The following is a 13,667-nucleotide window of genomic DNA, read 5'->3' as shown; positions in this document are numbered from 1 at the left end:
TACACTAATGATGCAAAATCTGAAGGAGAAATTAAGGAAACACTCCCATTTACCATTGCAATAAAAAGAATAAAATACCTAGGAATAAACCTACCTAGGTATGCAAAAGACTTGTATGCAGAAAACTATAAGACACTGATGAAAGAAATGAACAGATGGAGAGATATACCATGTTCTTGGATAGGAAGAATTAACATTGTGAAAATGACTATACTACCCAAAGCAATCTACAGATTCAGTGCAATCCGTATCTAATTACCACTGGCATTTTGTACAGAACTAGAACAAAAAATGTTAAAATTCGTATGGAGACAGTTCCGTGTTCATTGCAGCACTATTTACAATACCCAGATCATGGAAGCAACCTAAATGCCCATCGACAGATGAATGGATAAAGAAGATTTGGTCCATATATACAATTGAATATTACTCAGCCATTAAAAGGAACCAAAGTGGGTCATTTGTAGAGACGTGGATGGATCTAGAGACTGTCATATAGAGTGAACTAAGTCAGAAAGAGAAAAACAAATATCGTATATTAACACATATATGTGGAACCTAGAAAATGGTACAGATTAATCGGTTTGCAGAGCAGAAATTGAGGCACAGAAGTAGAGAAAAAACATATGGACACCAAGAGGGGAAAGTGGCGGGGGTGGGGGGGTGGTGTGATGAATGGGCGATTGGGATTGACATGTATACACTGATGGGTATAAAATGGATAACTAATAAGAACCTGCTGTATAAAAAAATTAATTAATTAAAAAAGATAGAAGAAAAAGAAACTCTGGATGCCAAACACTGTCAGACTGACCCAGTCATATCCTTTCTCCAGGATGATCAATCACTCATGAAGCCTGAAGCCATTCTCCAAGAGGATCTGGCATCCCTTTGAGGAACAAAAAAAAAAAAAGCCAAGAAAACAAGTGTTATATAGTCTTCCTCTGATTATTAGTACCTTTTCTTTGGGAGTCAAGCTGTGTACAGCTGTGTACATTGCATAAGGAATGTGGAATTTTTTTTTAATTTATTATTTTATTTATTTATTTTGGCTGTGTTGGGTCTTCGTTGCTGCGAGCGGGCTTTTTCTAGTTGCGGCGAGTGGGCTTCTCATTGCGGTGGCTTCTCTTGTTGCGGAGCACGGGCCCTAGGCGCGGGCTTCAGTACTTGTGGCTCGCAGGTTCTAGAGCACAGGCTCAGTAGTTGTAGCACACGGGCTTAGTTGCTCCGCGGCATGTGGGATCTTCCTGGACCAGGGCTCGAACCCGTGTCCCCTGCGTTGGCAGGCGGATTCTTAACCGCTGCACCACCAGGGAAGCCCGTGGAATTGTTTTTTTGCTTGGTTCTCAACAGAGAAAAGATCACTTTGGTTTTTGGAGAGAATTGCATCTTTCTGCTTTTGGCATTTCCCTTTGCGCTCTTCTCAGGCTTCAGGGCCTCACAAAATGCTTCATGACTATGATCACATGATAGTGAGTTAGGGAATTCATGCATACAGGGACAGCTGCTTCTCAAATTGCTCATCAGAATTTGTGTTTCTGTGTTCCAGGACCAAGATTTTAGTTCAGACTAGAGCGATTTTCCCTAATCTTTCTAAATAATCTGTAAAGGAACCTCTGGGAGCCCAGTAGGATTGAAGCTCTAATATGGTCTGTTTTGACATCATTATAAATTATTCCTCAAAAGATTAAATGAATCTTTAAGTTGTATATTACAAAATACTAAGTTACAGACTTTTTTTTTTTTTTTGGCCACGCCATACGGCATGCGGAATCTTAGTTCCCTGACCAGGGATTGAACCTGTACCCTCTGCATTGGGAGTGTGGAGTCTTAACCACTGGACTGTCAGGGAAGTCCCGGCAAACATATTTTTTGTGCCATACCAAATCCTTTTTTTCTAAGTTTTTAATTACAAAAGGTAAGTTATATGCTCATTGTAGAAAAGTATAAAAAAAATTGTAATCACCTATAATCTGTCTATTTAGAAACAGCTGCTATTGTTAGTGTTTTGGTATTTTTCTTCTAGTCTTTTTTAGTGCGTATTTTAATGTAGATGAGGTCAAACTTTGAAGACCATTCTGTAGCCTACTTTATTATCATTTAATAACCGTATCATGTCTTAAACTGGAATGCAGTGGAATTTTTTGTTGTTTTCGACCCAAAGTCTTAACAGAAATATTTCAGCATTTAATTTCGTTATATTGGCTTATTCATTTTATAAATATATATTAACTTATACCCGGCCCTGTGCTGTATGTGGTGGAAGATGCAAGTTGAATCAGGGATCAGGGGCTCACTGGCTGGTCATTTATATCCTACTACAACGATCTACCCTAGTCCCTGAGAGGGCCCTTCCTCCTGCTTCTCATCGTCTAACTAGATGTTAAACACAATGACTTCTCTGAAGGAGTTCTCAGGAATTGTATGGGGCTAGTGGGGAGCTAGGGAACTCTGTGATCCTTTTTACCAAGGGCGGCATTCCTTGGAAATGTGCTACCCAGTCCCATCTACGTGGCATCTTAGTTGTCTTTCCACGCTGTGACTGCATCAGACTTTACTTTGTGAACTTGGCTTCATGCTGGGACTAATACCTCAGACCGGCTGCCTCCACCACTCTGTGTCCTCTGTGTCATCTGCAGTCTCTCTGTGATTGGTAATCTGTTGTGACTTTACTGCCACCTTTGCAGAAATAAGGTGGTAGGATACAGAACTGTTTCTAAGAGGATCTTCTCGAAGGGGGATGGGATTGCTTAGTACTCCCTTGGCATCAGATTTCTTGATCTTCTCCAGAGGGGCAGCTTTGGGGAAGGTGCTGATAATTATTATAGCTCCACGCCTTCTGGAAGCTGTTGTAGACAGATATAACACAGTTTCTAACTAACGAGAGGGTTTTTTTTTCTGGGCAGGAGCTTTTACTTTATGAAAAATCAAGTCAGAAGGTTTTCTTTTCCTCCCAAACACATCACTCATTACCCTTTTTATACTCTTATGTCATACTCTTGCAACTCTGGTATCTGAAATGCTACAAAAATGCCTCTGAGTCATGGCCATTGATTTTTTTTTTTTTGGCAATCAAACATTACGGTGATACAGCCTCTTTTTAGAAGCTTCGTGAATTCTCCTTGCATCTTTTGACTGTGTTTTACTTTTTAAACGATTCAATGATTTGTCCTTTTTCCTATTAGCAGTTTCCTGGGATATACCAGTGTATTAGGAACCCTGTTTTATCATTCTTTCCCTCCTTCAATGACACCGCCTTTCTTCCTTGTTAAATTTCAGATCTTCCATTTCTGATCCACCTATATCTTTGTTCTCTTCTTTTTTTTTTTTATTACAAACACTTTTTCAATTTATTTTGGCTGTGTTGGGTTTTCATTGCTGGGCGCGGGCTTTCTCTAGTTGAGGAGAGCGGGGCTACTCTTCGTTGCGGTGCGCAGGCTTCTAATTGCGGTGGCTTCTCTTGTGGAACACGGGCTCTAGGCACGCGGGCTTCAGTAGTTGTGGCTCGCAGGCTCTAGAGTGCAGGCTCAGTAGTTGTGGCGCACAGGCTTAGTTGCTCCACGGCATGTGGGATCTTCCTGGACCAGCGCTCGAACCCATGTCCCCTGCATTGGCAGGCAGATTCTCAACCACTGTGCCACCAGGGAAGTCCCTGTTCTCTTCTTAATCCTTTCTTTGCTTCCTTGTCCCGGGCACTCTGGCTCCTGCCTTCCTTTGCATGTCTCAGGGTTGGCCTCTAGCTCCTTTCCTCCCAGGTACCTCCCGTGTGGGTTGTGAATGTGCTCTCAGACTCTGATCCATGTTTTACGCTCTCTCACTGCTCTCCTTAGGTAGGGAGACAAGAAGTTACAGGCTTTACTGGGAAACCAGGCTCCTTTCCTTCATCTTCACAGGAAGGCTGCCAAAGTGTAACCCCACCTCTAAAGGCTCACCTTTTACTAACACACGTTGGGAACCCACCCAGCCTCCTCTGAAGCCCATTGATGAGAACCATTTTAGTTTTATGGCAACCAAGAGGCTGCACATGCACTGCTTTCACTGTGAACTGAATTTGCTGCACATTTGGGGAAGCCACACGGGGAAACTGACTGTGTTTTCTGCCTTCTGTTGACAGAATGGTACACGAAACTTCCAGGACTTTGACTGTCAGGTAAGGACGGTACAAACACCAAGGAGGGCTGTGTGCAGGATCTCTACAGTGCTTCTCTCCCTGTGCTGGTGGTGTTATATAGAGGTGGATCTCTCTTCGTAGCTAATCATGACGCCTTCATGTTCTTTTGGTCATTGGATCAAGTTTATTTAAAGTGATTTGCTATTGTGTTCAAAAATTGCCTGCCAGGTACCTGTTCTGTGGTTGTAGGTTATTGGGTGGAGCTTTCTCTTTGTAATTAAGATCTCCTTTCCTCAAATGTTATTGGAAACCCTAGTTACAGGTATCAAATGGTTGTCACCTCACTGCAGAGAAGGCAGGGGAGGGGTATTTTGAGGGGAGACTTAACCAACAACAAAATCTTTTCCTGAAAGAAAAAGACACATTAAGTGTTATTAATATAAAATGCAGATATCTCTTGGCTTTATCTTTGGAAACGCAAAATTCAACCTGGCTCATTAGTATTTTCCTAAATGATATTGTTCGTCTTAGTCTGCTTTTGCCTATAGCTCTATTGCCAATTTGAAAATCAATAAAATGAACCAGCAACCCTCCCTCCATCTTCCTACTTTATCTGTTGCCTGGCCCTGAAAGAAATGGGAGGAAGGAGTATGGAAATGGGAACCTTATAAGCCCGTGCAGCCTGACTCTCCTACTTTTGGGGTAGATGTCATAAGAGTGGCTATCAGAGGCAACATGAAGTAGACTCAGAGGGTACTAGGCAGGAAAGGAAGGTGCAGGAAAGCCAACTTCCTCGTGTCCAGGATTCACCCTACTTGTATACCCACAGGCGGATAGTTATTTTCAGATATATTAAGTTATGTTAAGTACAGTGGAATCTCTCCATATAGCATTAGAATCAAAAGGAAGAGCTAATATCTGTCTCATAGGCAAACCAGTTATAGCATACTAATTTATTGGGTACCTACTGTAGATACTAAACATACATCATCTCTAGTGCTTGGAACAATATCATTAGGTGGTTTTTATTAGAGATGAGGAAATTGAGAATCACATTTCATAACTTGCCATTGGGTGGAATTGGAGTTGAAAAACCCCCTTTGTCCTGAATCCATTGTCCATTCTTTCTCAGTTGGGAATGTCCAGAGCTGAGATGTGGCAAGGAGTTGAGTTGTGTGTAAAGCTGAGGCTCCTTGGCAGGACAAATGAGACTGAGACTCACTTCAGAAGGGGCAGGCTCCTTGTTACAGACTTTTTAATCCCAGTGCCAAACACCTCTTGGTGTGACTATTTGGTATACTTACATGTACAACATAATCAGCCAAGTGCTGTTAGGGTATCATTTGCTATAGACCCTTACTCAGAAACAAGAAGTCGGGCTTCCCTGGTGGCGCAGTGGTTGAGAGTCCGCCTGCCGATACAGGGGACACGGGTTCGTGCCCCAGTCAGGGAAGATCCCACATGCCGTGGAGCGGCTGGGCCCGTGAGCCATGGCCGCTGAGCCTGCGTGTCCGGAGCCTGTGCTCCACAACGGGAGAGGCCACAACAGTGAGATTTACCTAGAAGGAGATCATTTGAGAGAGGATGACAGTAAAATTCAAGGTGAGGAATTCCAGAAGTAGTATATATATTCCTACCTAAAAGTGTGGAAGCATTTATTTTCATCAAATTGAGCACCCCCCCTTCCAAAAAATGGAATATTAAAAAATTATGTGCTTATTGCAAAATAGATAAGAAAATACCAAAAAGCAAAAAAATATAAATCACTTGTTATTTCACCAGTGTTAATATTTTGGTATATATACTTCAGGAATTTTTTTTCACACATAAACATACTTAGACATAAATGAAATTGAGTTTTAGAGATATAATTATCAATCACTTTTTAATATAAAGGCTTGAAAATAGTCTGGCAAAAATTCTTGATGTTTTGAGTGAAGCTCTACTATATTAACATGTTCTGGCCTCATCAAATATAACTTCTAGTTCAGTTCTGATACAAATAGAACGATGGCAAATGTTTGCCACTGTCACATGTCTGTTACTGGTTATGAATGTGTAGGTTCTCTGTGTTCTAAAGAAGAAAATATCATAGGCCCTTCTTTTTTCCTCTCAACACTCATGAATGCCCTTCATTCTCATCTGTCTCTTTGTTAAAGGTTTATGTGGTGTTCTGGAGACTGGGGGCATCTGGGTCAGGAATCTAGCGACAGGTGATAGAAGGCCTAGGAAGTAGGAACTGTGCCGTGAGACATCTAGAGTGGCCCAGTTGGCCTGAAGGCTTCCCAGAGACCACTGGACATTCTTAGGAGACAAAGCAGAACAAATTTAAAGCCGCCCACTGGCATTGTCACTTAATGGAAAGGCATTCAGCCTTGACGTTGGTGTTGTTCATTAGCATAAACGTGGCACGGGGCTAACTGAGGCCAGTTAATCTGGGCTTCCTTCTGGTCTCTGTCTTGCCTCAGAGAAATCTTTAAGGAATCTTGGATGATATTCCAGGAAGTTATCTTAACATCACAACCATGAGAGATCGTAACTTCAGTCTGAACTGCCTTTTCCCCCTCTGTTTCCTTTACTAATCACCTACATGCTTTTTTTTTTTCCCCCAATAATTGAAAATATACTTAAAATTGTATCTCTTGGTTCTTTGATTGTCGTAGTGACTTCATTGCTATATAGCTCCCCTGAGGCCAAAAGCAGTTATATTGGGATATAAGAGTAATGAGGGGAGGGGTGCTTAGAGGTGACATGCTTAGAATTGCTGTAAAAGGAGAAAACCTATTGTCAGTTGAAACAGTGAATCAGCAGGCTTATTGTCCATTTATCTACTTCAGTGCTGCTTAATTTTCTTCTACTTATGAGATTGTTTAAAAATTTGGAATTAGAGCTGAGACAAATGCTATATAGCTTCTTTGTGTTTGTGATATATTGCTTTAAAAAATAATTATACCTGGGGATTAAGAGGTACAAACTACTGTATATAGATAAATGTTACAAGGATATATTGTACAGCATAGGAAATATAGCCAATATTTTATAAAAACTTTATTTTTTGTGGTACGCGGGCCTCTCACTGTTGTGGCCTCTCCTGTTGCGGAGCACAGGTTCCGGACGCGCAGGCTCAGTGGCCATGGCTCACGGGCCCAGCCGCTCCGCGGCATGTGGGATCTTCCCGGACCGGGGCACGAACCCGTGTCCCCTGCATTGGCAGGCGGACTCTCAACCACTGCGCCACCAGGGAAGCCCTATACAAACTTTAAATGAAATATAATCCTTAAACTTTTGGATCACTGTGTTGTACACCTGAAACTAATATAATACTGTAAATCAACGGTACCTCAACTTTAAAAAAAAAGATGGATTAATAAGACGGTTAGAGGGATGGATAGATGCATGATAGTTAAGTATAGTAAAATGTTAATGGTAGAGTTCAGGTGGTGGGTATACAGATGTTCACTGTAAGGTATTTCAACTTAGGCATATGGTTGAACGTTTTCATGATAAAATACTGCGGGGGGGACCAATGTTTACTTTTGTTAAAAAGTACACAAAACTGCTTTTAATTTTCACATAGCTCTCTCCATGGGCATTTCCAGTACTTCTCCACATGCACACACACTTATGAACTTGTGATCACTATGTTTGTATAAATATCATCATTGTTATTTCTCACATGTTTCTAAAACTTCACATGTAGTATTTAATGTGTGTATATCACATGAGTAAATATGTTAAAAGATAACACTTGTGTATAATCAAATTTAGAAAATGCAGAAAAGTATGAAAATAAAGGTTTCCTATAATCCTGTTCCCTAGGGATAACCGTATTTTATTTCTTTCCAGTTTTTACTTTTATATTCTGGTTATCAAAAGAGTACATGCTCATAGTTGAATATTTGGAGAGCACAGAGAATTATAAAGTAGCTAGAGAAAAGCTCACAGTCCTACAACCTAGGGGCAACCATGTTAACGTGTTCAGTGTTGAGATGTATGTCTGTGTGTATTATTTATTTATATTATTTATATTATTTATTTATTTTTATTTTGTCAGGCCCCCTGCACTGGAAGCGTGGAGTCTTACCCACTGGACCACCAGGGAAGTCCCTGTATTTTATTTTCTAAAATATAATTTTTAAAGTTTATATAATTGGTCACCCTGCATGTACAATTATGTATCTTCTTTTCCGACTTAATATTAGAACACAATCTCATTTACATGTCATTTTAAAACTTGCATAAAAATAATCTCTAATGGGGAATTCCCTGGCGGTCCAGTGGTTAGGACTTGGTGCTTTAACTGCCAAGGCCCGGGTTCAGTCCCTGGTCAGGGAACTAAGATCCTGCAAGCCACGTGGCACAGCCAAAAAAAAAAAAAATCTCTAATGGCTGCCTGTTATTTCATCATATGGCTATCCCATGACTTAACTATTCCATTATTTTTGGAAATTAGATTGCTTATAATATGTTCAGTTCGCCGAACATTTCTGTGCATAAATTATACGTACACGTTGGATTATTTCCTTAGATGGATTCTTGGAATGAACACACTTAAGGCTCTTGGCATATCTTGTCAAACTGCCTTCCACTTCCACCAGAGGGGTACTCGAAACATTAATGGAAAGTGAAAAGCTGCTGTCTGCCACAATATATCATTCCTGTAGAATTTGCTGATGATGGAGTGAACTCAAGAATGGAGTTCTTGCTCCTAGGAGAAGAACTCCAGGCCTGGCCAAGGGCTGAGTAGTTTCATGCTGGCTGTTTAATTGCAGTAGCTCTTAAGAGGACTGATTTATAGAACTCTACTGTGAGGACTGGTTTTTAGTGCCACAGTTCAAATGTATGTATGTGACTGCCTCTTCTAAAGGGGTATAAGCAGCTTTAAACTCTTGCAGGTCACTTGCTGAATGGGCGCTATTACAAGATAAGAATTCAGTGAAGTAAATAACTGAAAGTGCCTTCCACAGAAAAGAGGTGTTTGGAGACATCTGGGATCCAGCCCCCTGCTACAGTCTGTCAGAGAGCTTGACCAGTTCCACGCTCCTCCCCTTGCCTTGAAGGATGTGATTGTAGCCCCAGTCCCCCTTTCAGCCTGTTGTCCCCCTGCTTCCCATTGTACACTCCACCCACTCCCGGGAAAACTAGAATTATTGCTGACCTACCCATCCTTCTGCTTTGTGCTTTTCCTTTCTGATGGCCTTTGTTCACAGGTCCTCCCCTTGAGATGCATACCCGTCCCCTTTTGGTTTTTTTTTCTTTTTTAATGACTGTTATTTATTATTTATTTATTTATTTTCTTATTAGTTACCCATTTTATGCACATCAGTGTATACATGTCATTCCCAGTCGCCCAGTTCATCACACCACCGCCACCACCCCCAGCCGCATTCCCCTCTTGGTGTCCATACGTTTTTTTCTCTACTTCTGTGTCTCAATTTCTGCTCTACAAACCGGTTCATCTGTACCATTTTCTAGGTTCCACATATATGCATTAATATACGATATTTGTTTTTCTCTTTCTGACTTACTTCACTCTGTATGACAGTCTCTAGATGCATCCACGTCTTTGATGATGCCCATTCTGACTGGTGTAAGGTGATACCTCATTGCAGTTTTGATTTGCATTTCTCTAATAATTAGTGATGTTGAGCAGCTTTTCATGTGTTCTTGGCCACCTGTATGTCTTCTTTGGAGAAGTGTCTGTTTAGGGCTTCTGCCCATTTTTGGATTGGGTTGTTTGTTTTTTTAATATTGAGCTGCATGGGCTGTTGATATATTTTGGAGATTAGTCTGTTGATTCGTTTGCAAATATTTTCTCCCATTCTGAGGGTTGTCTTTTTGTCTTGTTTATGGTTTCCTTTGCTGTGCAAAAGCTTTTAAGTTTCATTAGGTCCCATTTGTTTATTTTTGTTTTTATTTCCATTACTCTAGGAGGTGGATCAAAAAAGATCTTGCTGTGATTTATGTCAAAGAGTGTTCCTCCTGTGTTTTCCTCTAAGAGTTCTATAGTGCCCAGTCTTACATTTAGGTCTCTAATGCATTTTGAGTTTATTTTTGTGTATGGTGTTAGGAAGTGTTCTAATTTCATTCTTTTACATGTAGCTGTCCAGTTTTCCCAGCACCACTTATTGAAGAGACTGTCTTTTCTCCATTGTATATCCTTGCCTCCTTTGTCATAGATTAGTTGATCACAGGTGTGTGGGTTTAATATTGTCTTGATTACTGTAGCTTTGTAGTATAGTCTGAAGTCAGGGAGTCTGATTCCTCCAGCTCCGTTTTTTTCCCTCAAGACTGCTTTGGCTATTCGGGGTCTTTTGTGTCTCCATACAAATTTTAAGATTTTTTGTTCTAGTTCTGTAAAAAATGCCATTGGTAATTTGATAGGGATTGCATTGAATCTGTAGATTGCTTTGCGTAGTATAGTCGTTTTCACAGTACTGATTCTTCCAATCCAAGAACATGGTACATCTCTCCATCTGTTGGTATCATCTTTAATTTCTTTCATCAGTGTCTTATAGTTTTCTGCATACAGGTCTTTTGTCTCCCTAGGTAGGTTTATTCCTAGGTATTTTATTCTTTTTGTTGCAGTGGTAAATGGGAGCGTTTCCTTAATTTCTCTTTCAGATTTTTCATCATTAGTGTAAAGGAATGCAAGAGATTTCTGTGCATTAATTTTGTATCCTGCAACTTTACCAAATTCATTGATGATCTCTAGTAGTTTTCTGGTGGCATCTTTAGGATTCTCTATGTATAGTATCATGTCATCTGCAAACAGTGACAGTTTTACTTCTTCTTTTCCAATTTGTATTCCTTTTATTTCTTTTTCTTCTCTGATTGCCGTGGCTAGGACTTCCAAAGCTATGTTGAATACTAGTGGTGAGAGTGGACATCCTTGTCGATTTTTTCCAGGTTGTCCATTTTATTGGCGTTGAGTTGCTTGTAGTAGTCTCTTAGGATGCTTTGTATTTCTGTAGTGTCTGTTGTAACTTCTCCGTTTTCATTTCTAATTTTATTGATTTGAGTCCTCTCCCTCTTTTTCTTGATGAGTTTGGCTAATGGTTTATCAATTTTGTTTATCTTCTCAAAGAACCACCTTTTAATTTTATTGTTCTTTGCTACTGTTTTCTTTGTTTCTATTTCATTTATTTCTGCTCTTGCCTTTATGATTTCTTACCTTCTGCTAACTTTGGGTTTTGTTTGTTCTTTCTCTAGTTCCTATAGGTGTAACATTAGATAGTTTATTTGAGATTTTTTTTGTTTTTTGAGATAGGCTTGTATAGCTATAAACTTCCCTCTTAGAACTGCTTTTGCTGCATCCCATAGGTTTTGGATGGTCGTGTTTTCATTGTTATTTGTCTCTAGGTAATTTTTTATTTCCTCTTTGATCTCTTTAGTAATCTCTTGGTTATTTAGTAACGTATTGTTTAGCCTCCGTATGTTTGTGTTTTTTTTGCTGTATGTGGGCCTCTCACTGTTGTGGCCTCTCCCGTTGTGGAGCACAGGCTCCGGACGCGCAGGCTCAACGGCCATGGTTCACGGGCCTAGCTGCTCCATGGCATGTGGGATCTTCCCGGACGGGGGCACGAACCCGTGTCCCCTGCATCGGCAGGCAGACTCTCAACCACTGCGCCACCAGGGAAGCCCTGTTTGTGTTTTTTACGTTGTTTTCCCTGTAATTGATTTCTAATCTCATAGCGTTGTGGTCAGAAAAGATGCTTGATATGATTTCAATTTTCTTAAATTTACTGAGGCTTGATTTGTGACCCAAGATGTGATCTATCCTGGAGAATGTTCCCTGTGCACTTGAGAAGAAAGTGTAATCTGCTGTTTTTGGATGGAATGTCCTATAAATATCAATTAAATCTATCTAGACTATTGTGTCATTTATAGCTTGTGTTTCCTTATTAATTTTCTGTTTGGATGACCTGTCCATTGGTGTAAGTGAGGTGTTAAAGTCCCCCACTATTATTGTGTTTCTGTCTATTTCCTTTTTATACCTGTTAGCAGTTGCCTTATGTATTGAGGTGCTCCTATGTTAGGTGCATATATGTTTATAATTGTTATATCTTCTTTATTTTAAATTATCTTGTTCCTTCATCTGGTACATAGCCTTCTACCTTTTCATCTTGTCTATGTTTCTGTGAATGTGGTTTTCGTTTCACGGGCTGCAGGAGTGTAGTTCTTCTTGCTTCTGCTGTCTGCCCTCTGGTGGATGAGACTATCTAAGAGGCTTATGGGCGTTTCCTGATAGGAGGGACTGGTGGTGGGTAGAGCTGGCTGTTGCTCTGGTGGGCAGAACTCAGTAAAACTTTAATCCACTTGTCTGCTGATGGGTGGGGCTGGGTTCCCTCCCTGTTGGTTGTTTGGCCGAGGCAACCCAACACTGGAGCCTACCCGGGCTGTTTGGTGGGGCTAATGGTGGACTCTGGGTGGGCTCACGCCAAGGAGTACTTTCCAGAATTTCTGCTGCCAGTGTCCCTGTCCCTTGGTGATCCACAGCTGCCCCCCTTCTCTGCAGGAGACCCTCCAACACCAGCAGGTATATCTGGTTCAGTCTCCTATGGGGTCACTGCTACTTCCCCTGGGTCCCGATGCACACACTACTTTGTGTGTGCCCTCCAAGAGTGGAGTCTCTGTTTCCCCCAGTCCTGTCAAAGTCCTGCAATCAAATCCCACTAGCCTGCAAAGTCTGATTCTCTAGGAATTCCTCCTCCCGTTGCCGGACCCCCAGGTTTGGAAGCCTGACGTGGGGCTCAGAACCTTCACTCCAGTGGGTGGACTTCTGTGGTATAAGTGTTCTCCAGTCTGTGAGTCACCCACCCAGCAGTTATGGGATTTGATTTTACTGTGACTGTGCCCCTCCTACCATCTCACTGTGGCTTCTCCTTTGTCTTTGGATGTGGGGTGTCTTTTTTGGTGAGTTCCAGTGTCTTCCTGTCGATGACTGTTCAGCAGTTAGTTGTGATGCAGGTGTTCTTGAGAGAGGGAGTGAGAGCATGTCCTTCTACTCCGCCATCTTGAATCAGTCTCCCCTTCTGGTTTTATTTTGTGGGGTTTTTTGGGGGGTGGGTGGGGGGTAAGGGTGAGATTGATTAAGTACTAAAGATAGAGGTGACTTTATTCTCATTTGGGGAGAAAAAAAAGAAACTTATCTAAAAAGCTTAGGCCTTTTATCACCACCCCCAATCTCAGTTCCCTTTTCCCCTGTCACTAGAGGGTTTATTTCTCTGGCAAGCTCTGTTATAGCACGGGCGTGACGGCTGCCAACTGCCCAAAATTCACATCCTTCCAGCTTATAAGCCTCACTGCTAAGAGAAGAGATCTTTACCTGTAACTTGAGGGAAAAGGCTAGGGGAGGGGCTTCCCTGTTGGCGCAGTGGTTGAGAGTCCGCCTGCCGATGCAGGGGACACGGGTTCGTGCCCTGGTCCAGGAGGATCGCACATGCCGCGGAGCATGGCCGCGGAGCCTGCGCGTCCGGAGCCTGTGCACCGCAACGGGAGAGGCCACAATAGTGCGAGGCCCGCGTACTGCAAAAAAAAAAAAAAAAAAAAAAAA

The 13,667-nt window shown here is 41.5% G+C and overlaps 1 protein-coding gene across 3 annotated transcripts in view; it reads left to right on the top strand.

The window, feature by feature from the left end:
• NDRG3 (NDRG family member 3) overlaps positions 1-13,667 on the top strand; it is a 77,494-nt gene that overhangs the window by 24,708 nt on the left and 39,119 nt on the right. For 2 of the 3 annotated variants that reach the window (XM_024743162.1, XM_024743163.1), the window contains exon 3: positions 4,115-4,150. The exons of the other annotated variant lie outside the window; for it this stretch is intronic. In XM_024743162.1, coding sequence (XP_024598930.1) covers positions 4,115-4,150 — 36 coding nt within the window. The remainder of the gene's footprint in view (positions 1-4,114; positions 4,151-13,667) is intronic. 3 annotated transcript variants of the gene reach the window in all.

Source organism: Neophocaena asiaeorientalis, unplaced genomic scaffold, assembly GCF_003031525.2.
Source record: "Neophocaena asiaeorientalis asiaeorientalis breed wild unplaced genomic scaffold, Neophocaena_asiaeorientalis_V1.1 scaffold82, whole genome shotgun sequence".
NCBI lineage: Eukaryota > Metazoa > Chordata > Mammalia > Artiodactyla > Phocoenidae > Neophocaena > Neophocaena asiaeorientalis.
This window is presented reverse-complemented; position numbering and strand designations above follow the sequence as displayed.